Source organism: Dicentrarchus labrax, unplaced genomic scaffold (assembly GCF_905237075.1).
Source record: "Dicentrarchus labrax unplaced genomic scaffold, dlabrax2021, whole genome shotgun sequence".
NCBI lineage: Eukaryota > Metazoa > Chordata > Actinopteri > Moronidae > Dicentrarchus > Dicentrarchus labrax.
In genome coordinates, this window is record NW_026136715.1 from 5,419,143 (window position 1) to 5,434,913 (window position 15,771).

The 15,771-nt window shown below is 42.7% G+C and overlaps 1 protein-coding gene across 4 annotated transcripts in view; it reads right to left on the bottom strand.

Moving 5' to 3' along the window:
* Window positions 1–15,771, bottom strand: part of plekhg5b (pleckstrin homology domain containing, family G (with RhoGef domain) member 5b) — a 70,507-nt gene that overhangs the window by 18,778 nt on the left and 35,958 nt on the right. For 3 of the 4 annotated variants that reach the window (XM_051424185.1, XM_051424188.1, XM_051424186.1), the window contains 6 exons: window positions 9,558–9,699; window positions 8,304–8,403; window positions 8,001–8,061; window positions 7,471–7,562; window positions 7,242–7,378; window positions 4,617–4,783 (listed from right to left, as the gene is read on the bottom strand). In XM_051424185.1, the coding sequence (XP_051280145.1) occupies window positions 4,617–4,783; window positions 7,242–7,378; window positions 7,471–7,562; window positions 8,001–8,061; window positions 8,304–8,403; window positions 9,558–9,699 (699 nt within the window). Of the gene's footprint in view, window positions 1–4,616; window positions 4,784–7,241; window positions 7,379–7,470; window positions 7,563–8,000; window positions 8,062–8,303; window positions 8,404–9,557; window positions 9,700–10,696; window positions 10,846–15,771 lie in introns of those variants that run through there. The other variant, XM_051424187.1, reaches the window with a different exon arrangement.

Here is a 15,771-nt window from a genome sequence, read left to right on the forward strand (position 1 = left end):
ACACATATGGAAGATCCATTACTTGACATTAACTCCCTGGGAAAGTCAAAACCATCCAACTGCAAACTGCAATGTGATCCTGGCCAATGTGATTTGCAATCTCTGGATCAAATAATGTCACTCTAAGTGAATACACATTACCCAGTTACATGGGTTTTATGTATTTAAACTCAGAGACAGTAAGTGTCACAGAGTGGCAGAGTGTTGTATTCAGTGTGCTATGGCAACTGATGGTCCTGTGTTATATAATAAGGGCAGAGTGACAGAGAGCGAGGATCAATGTACTGTACATGCTTACTGAAAATCCCTGACGGTTGACTTATCTTTATGGCTGCGGTAAAAGTTGCAGTTTCAGTTCTCAGGAAAAGGAAAGGCCTGAACGCTTTGTGTCCAGAAGCTGCTGTGTTACTGTAAAAAGCTTTGTCAGGGTCTTTAGTGTTTAGTTTGGTTTTTCCAATCTGACCTCATAATGCGTTGCAGATAGACCAAAACATCCTGACCGTGACCCTGACCCTGACCCTGGGGATCAGTAACCTCGACATGCCAAACAGAAGGGGGATCCCAATTTTTAGATTTAGTTTTAGTTTTGTTGTTATGTGACTGCAGCTGGTCGCATTAACCCTGCAGCAAAACATGATTACTGAATGAATCATTCACTTGACAACATAAATTAAAATGTAATGTGCAGAATTTTTCTTCAGTGTTATAAATGTGTGTTTTTTCTAATTGCACATAGAGTCAGGCAGATTAAAAGTTGAACTTATTTTAGGTCAATATCAAAGGTGATTGGATACACTGCTGATATTGTAAGTGTGTGAAAGGATGTATTTTTTACGACCGGTGCAATAAGTGCGAGGCACAGACGGGTAGCGGTGCTTTATGGGAACTATCAGCGAGGTTGGAATGCGTCTTCGACCAATCAGAAAGCTCGGCCGAGGCTCCCCGTTGTAAAATAATCAATCTGGATCATCAAAGCTCTCTGCAGCGTATCGTAATCCTGCCAGAGCCTATAAAATGTAGCATGCACGCAATAATAAACTTGAAATACCTCATTGAAACAAAAGAGTAACTCTGTACAGAAAAGGACAGGACTTGGCTGCATTTCCTCTGAAGCCTGGCACAAGCCGCTGCCATGCCAGGCCGTGAATCCGGTCACTAGGCAAATATCTGAACTTCTTTGAGCAAAGCTCTTGATTCCATAAAAAGCAGGCACGCCTGCGTTTTATGGTGAGTGCCAACGCTGCTGCCATAGAAACTCAAAGACCGCACTCAGTGCCCACATGTCCGAGTAGAGCTTTTGTCCCCCGAGCAGCTTTCATAAAATATGGGCTGGAACCCAAAATGGATCACAGGGTTTCTGCTGTTGAGTCTGTTAAAGACAAAAAGTATTAATAGACTTCAATGGGCTTGAGTTCTATGGCAAGAGGCCACGATTTAAATCATTTATGAGCCATTCTTACCAAATAGATTCACAAAGACAGAGACATTAGAAATGTAGGGCTGCAGCTCACGATTATTAAATTTTGTGATTGGTCTGCTAAATATTTTTAACATATTTAACCAGTTTATCATTTGGTCTATAAATATCAGAACATAGTGCCATAGTCCAAGTTGACATATTTATATATGCTTGTTTTTGCCTGACCACCAGTCAAAAACCCAAATATATATTATTAGTTCACGTATATATTTACGATCATAAAAGACTATGAATACTGACATTTAAAGGAGCTGGAGACAGTTATTTCTTTGATTATCCTCACCAAACATGTTTTAAGACAAATAAAAATACTCTACCGTGAGTAATAATTGGTGCTTTGTGTGATTTTTCCAAAAAAAAACGTCAAACAGCTCGTTAAAAAACACTTACAACACTCCAGAATATATGAATATACAAAAATTGTTTAACTACTGGACGCAAGATGTCTCTTACTTCACTAAAAAGTTCATTCTCAGACTAATGTGCACTTCCACAAAACACTTGAATAAGTTGCATATTGGACCACAATTGGCTTCCAATGTCACAAAATCCTGCTTTTACAAACACAAAAACATACTTTTAGGTGGACAAGGAAAATTACTCCGTTTATCTATTAATCCAACAACACTAACAGTCAGAGGCTCAGTGTGTTTGCCAGTTACCAAACAGATGCACCAGCTTTCATCAGACTATCAGCAGCAGCTCATTACTGCCCCCCTGAGGCCGTGCACTACAGTTGATTTGATCTCTCACATCACTCTTTCCACATTCACAGCCAATAAAACTGACAAGCCATTACCTGCAGTGTGGGTACTTTGAAATTCTCTGGCAACAATCTCTGAAAGGAATTACACTGTCAGTATGTCACAAAGAAAATAAAACACAGCAATTCCTTCCAGGGAAAGCTCACACACCGTATGACTAAAACTCTGCTTTCCTCAGCAACCTCCAGTGTTTATGTCTCAGCCGGATGACTAACCTTAGTGACTTATCGCCACAGATGGCTTTAAAATGCTTTATCCGAGCCACTACCTGTTTCCCCGCCTAAAGCAACGATGACATCAAGACTCATCTGTTTACAGTGTGTGCACGTTGACACACACACACACAATCAAACTCACCTGTAAGTGGGTCTAGACTTGCCTTGGGGGAGTTTAACAACCAATGACTTGTTTCAAGCACGTAATAGGAGCAGCTCACAAGCCAACTGCTTAAACCTGACGAAACACTTCAAATGAGAATACACTTTGAGGTCTGCAGTGACACGATGAAAACTACAGCACAGTGCAGTTTGTCACTAATGCTACAGGGTATGATTCCTTCTATGTGGACATTACATATTTCTCTTTTTTACGAGATAGTACAAAAGCTGCTTTTAACAAAAAAAAGTATCAATACTGCTTTTTACTGCATATTTCCTACCAAAGCGGTAGTATCAGTCTCTTTGTGCTCCCAAACAGGAAATACACTCGTGCTACTAGAGGGCACATGGATGACAGTAATATGATGATTCAACTTTGAGCAACTGGTAAACATCTGGCATTAATACAAAGCGGTGACAGTGCAACTGTTCATGTAAATATTATTGGGCCGGACTAGAATCACTGCTCCTGCTGGAGCTGATGTTGCTGAGCAACCACTTTGTTCAGTACTGTCTGTGGAGGAAGCAGCTTCAGTTGTTGATGTTTCAGTGATATTGTTTGTTGAATATTCAGCTGCTGAATTGTGTTACTGTTGTAGAGTAAGCCAAGCCATTGAGCATGCAAACCTGTACTGTTGTAAACAGAGCTGAAAGAATTATTATTAGACAAAAATTCTCATATAGTTGATTTAATAAGCTAAATATCAAACATTTCCCAGTTCCATCATCTGGAATTAGAAGTTCCATATCTCTGTAAATTGAATATCGTTTGACTTTTTGTTAATCCTCTCTCCCAAACAGGGAAAGTCCAATCATAGGTTAGCAACCATAACTAAGCCTTTGTTTAAAAAAAGGCCCCATTCATGACTAACACATCCACTCTGAAGTATTTCCCCACTGTTGTGAAGCATGCTTCAGGAGTGTAGGTTAACATAACTGGCTCTGTCCTGCTCTTTATTCAAGTTATGTTAGAATGATGTTACATTTTTCCTTATCATATAGGCCTGACTAGCTCTACACTGCCAATACAGGAACAACGCTGCTAAGGCTAAGGTTACTTCGATTGGGGACATGTTAGCTTTACCTTCAGTCCTCTAGCACAATATCATATGTGTAGCCATTAACGAAAAACAGTTAGCAGGAGACATTAGTAAGTCAACAGGAGACACACATTCAATTTGTCACCTTGGGCTCCTGGAAATGTTTTTCACTATTTAGTGCCATTTAAAAAAAAAAGCAATAGATCGAAACAAAAGAAAGAGCTCATAAAAATAACTGTTAGTTGCAGCTCTTGGGCTAAAGAATGGTCAATGTGTCTGTGGCGTGCTGAAAGTCACCTTCATCACCCTTAAGAACTCCCATGTCACAGAGTGGCTACAGTATATGCAACAACATGAACCTGATGACTGTCTGCCCTATTTTAATGCTCCATGTTTGGCAGCCAAGTGGATCAGGATCCTGCAGGCCTCAGTCACCCTCCCAGCATCTCTCATCAGTAACAAACCACTTCCTGTAGCTGCAGGAAGTGCTGAAGTGGCACAGAGTGTTCCAGAGTGAACTCATCATCATATGGGACTCAAGGGATCAGTCGGCAGCACCGAGCCGGCTGGCATGCACATACACGAGTGTGCACACACAAAGACAAACACCCAACCGGTAGACTGAAGCGGAAATCCAAAAATACATTCCCAGGGTTCTGCTGAGCAGATAAAGGTAATTTAATACGATGAGGTCATGATGGGATTACCATGAGATACTGCGCTGTCTCAAGGCATCATGGGACTGCTGGGAGAGGAGGTGAAGTTATGGAAAATAGTAAAGGGTGTGGCGAAGCAGTAAGAGTCACTGGGTGTGTCTGTCTGGTTTAAAGGGGTGGTGTATTTTGGTTTGATGAGAGAGAGACAGTTTCGTATTATTATTATGAGCTGGAGTGTCACGTGAAATGTAACCACCGTCAGATGAAACTACGGCCCCTTTCGGTCCGACGCAACTCACCAACAGATCGACGCTTTCTTTGCGTCCCAGAGATCCATGCTCCACCTTCTCGCTGGCCGGGGTGAGGATGTAGGTGCTCTGGCCTGCAGAGGGCTTCATGTTGGGCAGACTGAGCGAGCGCAGGTCCTTCACACTCTGCTCCACCTTCAGCTCATCACCCAGCCGTGCTAAAATAAAATGAAAACAAAGTGGTTGAGCCGTCTGGGAAAGGGAATCCTGTAAAACTGAAAACCTGCACAGCCCTCAGATCACTATTTGTTTGTTTTTCCAATGCAGAGGAAGCCACTGAGGTCAATGTGCTTTCTTTTCATGTCCTTTACTTTTCTTTTTTTCAGTTTTGAGTCATTTTGAACTGAGCACCACACCCAAAGTATTAGGCTCATTGTTTTTTCTTGAAGTTAAATCTGTTAACAGGCCCTCGTAAACATCATAGAAGGGATACCAACCAAAGCAGGAAAAACTTGGACTTAAATTAAACTATCTTTAACTTTTAGGTTAATATGGCAAACTTGTTATACTTCTAACAGTTGTCCAATAAAACATCCAGCAGACAAAAGCAACATAAGCATTCATTCTGAGTCAGTTTTGGTGAATTAAGGTCCAATAGTCATCGTATTTTAACTTAGTGTTTTTGTTTGATTTATCTTGGTTTATAGCAGCTAAATGCTCCACTATGTTCACCAGCTAGTTGCTAACTTTGACTGCCTGCTGCACACAAGAACAAAGCTATGAGAGTGATGAGAGTGAACTGAAACAAGACTCCATGTAATGTTATGGGATCCATTGTTAATATAAAAATACTGATTATAGCCACTTTAATATGTGTTAAAGCTTAGGAAAATAGAGATTTGATTGCAATAATAGAAAAACAAAAAAAAGCAGAACAATATTGAGTCGTATTCTTTACGAAAACCATTTGACCTTCCAACCACGTGATTAAACAGCTGTGGACTGTTTGCCCCCGACCTCTGTGTTCCAGACTATATGTGTAACTCCAGACTGTGGTCAAGAGGTGCGAGTCGGGACGGTGACAATTTCAAAAGAATAGCAATTAGTCATGGCATAGGATCACTTTTATGGAAGGATTAAACAGGCTTTTGATCGAGAGACTGCAACAAGTGTAACTGCAGTGGTCGTAGGGAAGAGGCACCATTGCCAGTTTCCACTGAGGCATCAAGGGAAAGAAAGCTGGCAGAGTCATCATACTGCTGCAGAGTTATTAAGATTCAAGGGGCCCTTAATGACACTTCTGGAACAAGATTGAGCAGAACGGTGACAGTTTTTTTCCCTTGTAGGTTTGATCACTTTTAAAGGATACAGTCCACTCCTTTTTCCTCCTAGTCAGAAACACGGGTGTGAGAGGAAACTGGCCTACGCCATCTGTCCTGCTTAGTCATTGTTAAAGGCACACAGATAAGAATAGTGTGACGTCTAAAATACACCATGACTGCAAGGTACGAGACTTAATAGAATAATGAAAGTCAAAGATCAACACGTTCTATTGTTGGTAATACAATATATTTTACAAGTTTGTCAATGGTCCTTTCACAATGATCAAAACCTGAGTGATAATTATACTGAATATCATCCAACCGCTACTAACAGTGTTGTAATTTTTAAATAAATTAAATAACAGTGGTAATTAGAGCTGCACAATTAATCAAAATATTATGGAAATTTCAATATGGTCAAGTGCAATATCCAAATCACAGAAGCTGCAGTTTTTTGTTAAAGGAAAAATTTGCAACAAAACAGCGTGATAATGAAATACTGTAGTTCTGAGGAGATGCTCTCGCCTACAAATCTTGGATGAACATTTTTTGTTTGGTACAGACCCCAACAAATTCAAATCACATCATCAGGATTTTTTTATTTTTGTGATGCAAAAAGTGATTAATCACAATGGGTGATTTCCAGGAAAAAGACAATTTGGCATATCTACTACTTAATCTAGTAGATACCCAGTAGGTAATTGTAATAATGATTTTGCACCGCCAACATTTTTACTAAGACTGAAAATGTAAATGAGTGCAGCTGCAGTTCATCTGATTTGCATAACATGCAGCTAAATGAGAGCTGATGCTGGGATGTTTTGACAGATGTTGATTATGTCTGGAAAGTAATGGAGTGCAAAAGAACGTGTTTTCTGCTGCTGCACTTGACATATTGGTTATTAACTGTGAGCTCACTCTTGGTAGCTGTATGTGTAGTGAGGGAATGTTGTCACCTCAGTAAAAAGATAAGTGACTGGATGAGTTCAGAATTTAATCTGGGAGATTTTTTGTGAAACTTTTTAACTGGTCTGACATTGGACGACATTTCAGACGCAGTTTCGTCTGTGGCAAGTCAGCAGTGACAAATCAGGCTGAGCAGCTGTTTATATCAATTTCCAATCCAGATCCTCCCATCCTTCCATATTTTGTGCCTTCAAGCAGGAACACCTCAAAACACATATTACAATTTTCAGCTATGCCACGGTCTTTCATTTTGCTTGTGCAAAAGCTCAGGGCAGACAAATGCAATCTTATTGTTCAATGCCTAAGAGAGGGTCAAAAGCAGACAGAGGATAGGGCATCATTGCTAGGTGGGTTTGATTCGTGAATGGGTCGTGGTGTTTTTTTTTACCTTTGACTTTGAGGTAGTGCCCTCCAAAACGGTAGGCCTCAAAGTTGAGGGACAGTGGCGTGTTAGACTGATCCAGGAACAAGTCGACCCGGGACAGCTCAATGCCGTTCCTCTCAAACACTGGAGCTAGAACCTCTCTGGTAACACAGATACAAACAAGAAGCTGTTAATTATGGTTCATAGAAAACAAGCAATACATTCTGTGATGCCACTCTTCCTCTCCTCTTACCTCAAGGTTTTCTTTTTCATTGCTGGTACAATTTCTGTGTTTATGTCCACGTTGAGATCAAACTTAAGGCTGAAGCACTCCTTACTGGGGTCCTGTAGGGGGAACAGACACACTGTTAGTTTACACAGGTGGGGCTGCAGCTCAGCTAGCCCGCCCCACGCTCGTGCTGTATGAGCTCTCAGCAGATCCACAGGGGGGCTCCTTCTCACTACACTCAGACAAAGAGCAGCCTGGGAGATACCATTATGTTATATCATTGTTGCAGAGAATAATGGTGGCTGCTTCGTATTGCGCAACTCTCGTCTTGTAACATACACATGCTTCTACAAATAACTCAGAAAAACAAGAGACAAACCCAGTTAACTTCTCCCCAAAAAAGTAAAATCTCGTAAAGCCTTTCAGGCGATGAAGCTGTAGACTCTTTCCAGGAACAGAAATAAAACTGTGGTTTCATAGAGGGAGGGGAGGGGGGGTGGGGTGGGGCTTTTTATGTTGCACACTGCAGCGCATGTGTCTGTATGATTACTTACATCAGTGTGTCGTCTCCGTGGCTTCTTTTTCACCAACTTCATCCCCCCTGTTTTACGCTCCCTGCAAAACAGTTACACACACATTATCATACCTTTTATATACCCCCTTCCTCAAAGGAAGCCCACATGAAAAACGGCCCATTTAATGTGACCGCAGAGACTCAGAAATAAGTGATCAAAATCTCTGTCAGCAGACACACATTTCATGGCTTCAACTTATCCTCCAGTGTGAAAAGACAAGAGCTCCACAGACATGCAAGAATACATGAACACTAGCATGATATAACGGAGGGGGTTACTGACCCGCGGTCATTGCTCCCCTCATCCTCTTCCTCTAGGTCGGAGGGGGGGCTGGTGCGCGGGGGACAGGAGCGTGTGGACACGTTCCGAGCCAGGATGGAGGCTAAAGGTCAAAAAAACACAGCAGTCATTCCTTCTGTAGGATCACAACTAAGACAATATCAAACTTTAAATAAAAAAAAAAAAAAGAGACAGATTTTCTCCCCTGCCTCTCTTGTGCTTCCGAACTTTTCAGGTTAATTTGTCCTGATATATTTGTCACTGAGATTTCCCTCTTTCCGGAGCCAGTGTCTCAGAATCAAGTTTATCGTGATCAAAGTAATCCGGTACAAGTTGTCTGTACATCAATGGGTACACTGCAAACAGGAGCTGATAAGGGCCAATTTGGCAAACTTTTATGCTCTAAATGAAATTAAATGCATCTCCACTGTGTTGGGTTGAAGGCAAAAATCTCCTAGATGGATATCACAAGGTCACTCATAGCATAGCATATGGCTAGTTAGCACCGGCCTTGTTCGAGACCTCTAAAATGGACTGGTTGCCCAGCAGACATTTTGACTTAATAACAGTAACGATGGCTCAGTTCCATCGAGTGTCCCCAGTAACAGAGTCAGTAAACCAGCAGACACAATAGCAGGACCTCCTCTAAGTGGATTGCAGCTATCCTGCTTCCTATACATACAGTAGTTATATATATCCAATAGAGACAGAAATAGAAATAGTAAAAATAGTCACAAAAATGGCTAAAAAACGTGGATGAAATCAATACAGCTGTACATGTTGCTGTAAGTAACTTAAACAACTCTAAACTGTAAAAATGGCATTGTTTGTGTGGGAAAATGTAAAGTTAACCGCTATTTCAGCCTCCGTGTCGACTGAAAATGACATCAGTGGGATGGATATGTCACCCAAACCGAAAAAAAAGTGACTGACATGAACACGATGTTTATGTTTGATTAAATTATATGAAAATCAGGATAATTTAAGAATATAAGTTTAGCATTATTTGGATGGACCAACCCTTTAATAACAGTCGGGAATGAGACTTTAATTACTCTTGTTCATTTTTCACACATACATAGAATAATTACAGAAACCATAAACTCAAGTAACATATGGTAAAGAAAGATGTTTCACATATTTTGCCTTATTTAGACAACAATAAGTGTCCTTTATATTTACACAGTGTAATGAGGCAATGCGCATGATATCACTATAAAAGGGAGAACACCAAATGAAGAAATACTCCAGGTTCACCTTGAGGTTGTAAGTCAAATCGGGGGTGCCGGTCAAAGTGCATATTGTCTGTGTTCTCTGAATGGCAGCGTGAGTCACATGACTCACACAGGTGAAGGGGGCTTTTGTTATTCAGGTCTAGGCAGTCCGGGTGGTGGCAAACCTAAAAAGCAGACACAGGGAGATACAGAGGGGAAAGGAGGACAAGAGAAAGTCAGATCACAACAGCCAAGACCACAAGGTCCCTGCATTAAAATACAATAACATTTTAAAAGACTGGGCCGAGCTGGAAAGGGTAAAACAGTCACACACATTTAGAATAAATAGCTCCCTGCATGACTATTGTTTCTGCCACAATTAAATGACCACAGAGGCTGCTATGGGCATTCCTGAGGTTTGGTGACTCCCACCTTCCCACCATCTGTCTCCCCTCTGTGGGATAACAACTAATTGACTTAAAAGTTAGTTTTTCACCTTGTGTGCTGATCTGGGACCAGCTTACCCTTACATAATCCAAAATCGTATCCCGAAGGGTGAAACAATGAGACTGACCACAGGTCAGCAACTGGGAGACTTCCCAGCCGGGTGACGGGCAGCAGAAGGCTGCAGGATTAAGGATCTCTCTGTCTCGGCCCAGACAGAATCGACCCCCCCCCTCTTATTGCTCTTTCCCTCACCCTCACCAGTGGGCCTGGTGGCACCAGAGAGGGCTCTTCTACTTCTCCTAACTCCACCCTGCGCCCCCTACCCCCTCGCCATCACCCACAACCGACTCAGGAAGTGAGGATGTATGGGGAGATACAATGGAGGTCCCGCTAATGTACTTCCTGTCATTGTTTCCATGTACTCAGGAGGAGCAGCATGTCTGTGCATGTGAGTGTGAGTGTGTGTGTAAATATGTGTGTATGTGCACAACAGTGGTTTGAGAGCAAGCTAGTGAATGTAGCTTTCAAGTAAACACGACCGCTATAGATATGCAAGAGGCAGACGCTGGCCCCTGACAATATGCTGTTATGTAGGCCTGTCTTGAGTAATTATATTGTTATAACACACACAGACTCACTGCTACATTCTCTAGCTATACATAACAGAGTTGGCAGCAAGTTACTCAGATTTCAATTCAAATGACTCTCTGTCTGTCCCCACGCCTGGTACTCTACCGTCATATTCTGCAGATTGGAGCAGGAGTCTCCCCCACTCCTGCAATTCAGCTCCAGGTCCATGCCAGCAGGCACCCAGGACCCCAATAAACATCCGACTCGCCACCTCGTTGGCCTGTTAACTCACTTTGCAGCGTTCCCCTGCCAGGCCACACTGACGAGCTGCCTTATTAATCCACTCCTCTCAATGTCTAGCCAGGTATAATCGCAGATTTTAAGGAGCAGGTCGCAGGGCTGGGAGAGGACAGAAGGAGGGAGGGAGGGAGGGAGGGAGGGAGGGAGGGAGAGAGGGATAAGGTTATGGGAGGGTGAGGAGTCCCAGTAAAGATATAAACCCAAGGCAGGAAGGAAGAAAAAAAAAAAAGGTCCATCCAGAAGCTTTTCAGAAGTACAAAGCCCCCCTAATCTTGCAGCCTAATTGGTGCCTGTGCTCTGTCAAAGCCATCTGACGGTCCTGGAGAGATTAAACAGCCCCGCTCTGCAAGCCAGGGTCTTCTCCTCTTTTTCCCTCTCTCTCTCCCTTTCTTCTCTGTCCTCTGCCACCACCAGCACCAACTCCTCCCTTCCTCTCATACACCCAGGGTCACTGTACCCAGACAGAGCCCCCCAACCAGAGAGAGGTTTAAAATAGAAAGAGACTGAGAAACAGAGAGTCAGTGAGGCTACAGGAATGGCCTTGTTTACTGTGGTGAACATGACATGTTCTCCTTTAACAACTGCATTAAAAGATTATTCCAGTTTATTACAACTTTGAATCATTTTGGCTCATTTATATCAGTTATGATAACACAGTTTATTGGTTACTGATGAGCTCTGGGAACACGGTGACGACAAAGTGTGACATAGTCAGACCATTCCAATGTTATTATGGATTGGAATAATCACCAAATCTATGAAAATACGACCCAGTATTACCCTTTAAAACTGGCCATAACTAATATGTGTATATAAACAATGGCTCACATGACTACATATGTGAAGGGGGAGGGGGGGTAAAACAACATTAGTGACTAGCAGGGGGGAAATCCGGGGATCACCAAAGTCAGTAGGATCCGTCTTCTTAGGGCCGTGAAAGACTGAATGACTAAAAGTTCATAACAATCCATCCAATAGTTGTTGAGATATTTCAGTCTGGAGCAATTTGTGTGTCAAAACAAAGAGAGGTCCTGTTCAGTCCTGTGCTCGCTGTGTGGTGACTGTGCTACTTTTCAGATTAAGACATTTCTCAACTGTTGCAGTCGATGACGTTGGAGAGGTTGCAGGTATAGGGGAGTGAAGTGTCTCACCTCTGACTGAGTCACTGACCTCAACTTACCTCGCGAAGACCACGCTGCCACAGAGACAGCTTCATGGCAGAGGCAAACCAGTCACAGAAATCTGTTATAACATCACCTACTTATGCTTCTCTGAAGTCAACATCAACGCATGCGCGCGCATTTTCATACAGCAGAGTCAAATGTCCCATCGCACACAGGTGGTATGTTCTCCCGGAGGTGTGGAGACAGCCGGTCCAGAGAAATACGAGTAAATCAGATGCCATATTTAGACAATAGCCCAGATAGGTACTCACTATCATGTTGGAGCGTTCACATTCCTGCTGCAACTAAAGCAGCTGAAAACATCTGATGCTTAAGCCAAGACAAACGAGTGCATCATAGGAAAAAGAAAAGCCTCCGCGACTGGACCAAAAAGCCCCAAATGGAAAAACCTCAAACAAACCTAGAAAAGCTTGTAATCTTACATTCATGACAGATAACTGGAGATATACACCTAAAATAACTGTGTTTGAGCTCGGGATATGTGCAACAGGGATTCACTCAACATTCCTATCAGTGAGAGGGATGATTGATACGTGGGTACAAGGGCGACTTGACTTTCATTATCCGACTGGTTTCTGGATCTGGATCAATTTTCTCAACAAGGAGGAAGAGGAGTGTAAGTCAAGCTGCAAGAGAGTGCAAGAGAATGTGGCCGTGGCGGACAGCTGACAGGACATGCGTGCCTCGTACTGCGAGCGTATGAATGTGTGCGAGACAACATGTGTCATGTGAGTGTATGTCGCGTGTCCCCCACCCCACACACACTGCATGTCTGCTCTCAGATCTTGCCGGATTAGTGGGGAGGTCCGGGGGAGCATGAATGTCTGTAGATGAAATGCTGCATACACACACACACACACACACACACACACACACACACACACACACACACACACACACACACACACACACACACACACACACACACACACACACACACACACACACACACACGGCCCCACCTTCATCGCCCCCTCCCCAACAGCTGAGAACACACACCGGCCCCGCAGCGGCCCTTGTCTTGGCTTAGCACATTCAATGCCACGTGGCACCTGCTTATGAACCCTTGTTTCCACACATCCTGCAAACACGCCACTACTCCCACACACACACACACACACACACACCACACACACACACACACACACACACACTTGCAAACGCAGGCATGCCCGTTCTAAGGCAGTGTCATCGATGAGCAGCGTACCAATCGCTCAGCTGTAATAAAGCTGTTCTTGTTTGGAGATGACTGGAGTCTTCTGGGGTGAATCAGGATTATTCCCTTAACACTTAATCCTCCAAACACTGGCACGCAACATGTGAAGGCTACTCAAACACACTTTAAAACTCAAACTGTAGCCACTGCGATAGAGTTTGATCTAATTTTGGTCCAAACAAACAACTTTACAGAGCACAGTGCGACTTCATACAGCTGATGCTAAAGACATTAAAGTGGGGAACGGTTATATTGACTTTAGATTCAAATGTCTTAAACGTGATTTATAATTAAGGATGGAACTTTGTGGGTTTCTAGTGACAGCCTGGAAGTTCAATTTGGCTGCAATGTCCTCGCCACAATCACAATTTTGGCTCTTGGGGACAATTTTAAATGCGTTTGGACAGCTTGCCACATCCTCACAAGCTGGAAAATCTGTGGGTAATCAGTCTTTGTGTATGGAATTATATGACACATTGAGGGAAAGGCTGCAGATAAATTCAAACCCAGATTACAGATTTGACTCAGTGTGATAGGAGGCCCATTCATCACAGGGCTGCACTGAAGAGAGAGAATCTGCTCTGATCTCTCTATCTCCACAACCCCGTCCAGGAGGAATACACTGATGACATTCATGGTTTCGTAAAGATAAAACTAAACTGGATCAGACCTCCTGCCTGTTTGCAACCTGACTGCCTTTCCCCCTCCAACCACACCAACCCTCCCCTGGAACAGCTTGTCCTGCCAGAGCACACCTAGTCCTTACGTAATCACATGCATCACCGTGCACACGTTTGTGTATGAGGAGTAAAAAAGGGTATGTGAGCCGTAGGCTATAGTTTCTCTCACAGCCAAGTATTATGCAGTGTACCTTCAGATATGATAGGCTGTCATTATTTTGTTGCGTAACGCTTGATAGAGTTGGAGTTTAATAGCATTTGATCAAATCTAACCCTTATTCAGGTTTAGTTTTTAGCATTTTATGTTAGAACTAAAACGTGAAGATTAAATTCAGATCTGTATCACCTTTAGTTGGCTATAAACACAGCAGGTTTAGTGATCTTAGCTCCCAATATTAAAATAAGAGCAGTTCAGGTATTGAGTTACTCGCTCCAAATACTGCAGAACCCGATGCAGAACTGTTAAGTTAAAAGTATATTGATAGGATAGGATTCTCTTGATAAGGACATGACGTAGCCAATGAGGCACAACTCTGTTTGCTTTATTGAACCACAATAACACACAGTTGAAACACGGTCGAACACAGAGTGATGTTTCTTCTCTTCTTCATTGTCTTCCACTGAGTGGGAGACTGTCCCTGATGGTTCCCATAGAAAAGTGAGATTTATGCTTTATTGGAAATGTTTTCAAACAATGTTTTTTACTTCTAAAATAGAAAAGAAGTTAAGCATGACGACTGAGAGGTTTATTTGGCATCTGTCACAGCTCTGAGCTTTTCTACGGAAACCATCCCACAGTGGATGAGACAGGCACCAACAAGGCCAGGCCCAGAACAGATACCAGGTTGGACAGAGTACATTAACCAGACGACAACAGCAAAAAGTTTCATTTTAGCCGCTACAGCTGACATCTGTCATTTTTATCAGTGAAAGCAACGTCAGCGCAGGCTAAACATGCACTTTTCTAAAAGAGAGAGGAAACGGTTCAATAAGTGATACGTTAGCGATGGAGCTAAACTTGACCAAGGACTGGTTTCAAAATGGAACCAGCTATTAAAACAAATTCTAAAAAGGTGGATAAATGAATGTCAACACAAGACAAATCCAGCCAACCAGATGTATAATAATAGGATAGGTGAGAATTAACAGTTAGAGCTGGCCAAACAAAGTTTTACTGTCAGACTGTATGAGTGTGTGGAGGGGTGGGGCTGGATTCAGGAGTTAGGGGTTAATGTGCAACACACAATATTTACTGCATCTACTAGAAAAACATGGCAAAGAGAAAAAAAATAAATAAAAAAAACCTTATCTTTTATTGACATGTCGTTAAAACGTGAGTTCCCACACATGTACTGCGACACAACACACACACACACACACACACACACACACACACACACACACACACACACACACACACACACACACACACACACACACACACACACACACACACACACACACACACACACACACACACACACACAGCTGTTTGTCATAGTGGTGCCCACACCCATAGAGCAAACTCAATTCCCTTACATTGTTCCAAGCGGCCATCATCAACCTCCACACACACACACACACACGCAGTATAGAAAACATGAAATCAAAGCAAACCTGAATCAACACAAAGCACAACAGCTCAAATAATGCTTCGTATTGGGGATAATAGAGAATACTGTTTGGTTAAGATGAGCACACAGCGTATTGTCTGAGCCAACCTTCTGTCCGACACTGAAAGGTCTCACTGCACTTCAGTCTTTGTTGAGACTGCGGGTGACATCCAGGTACAGTGTGTTTAATTACATGGGCCAACTTTAATGCTTACCATCACTCCACTCCCACAGAAAAGGCTGCTTT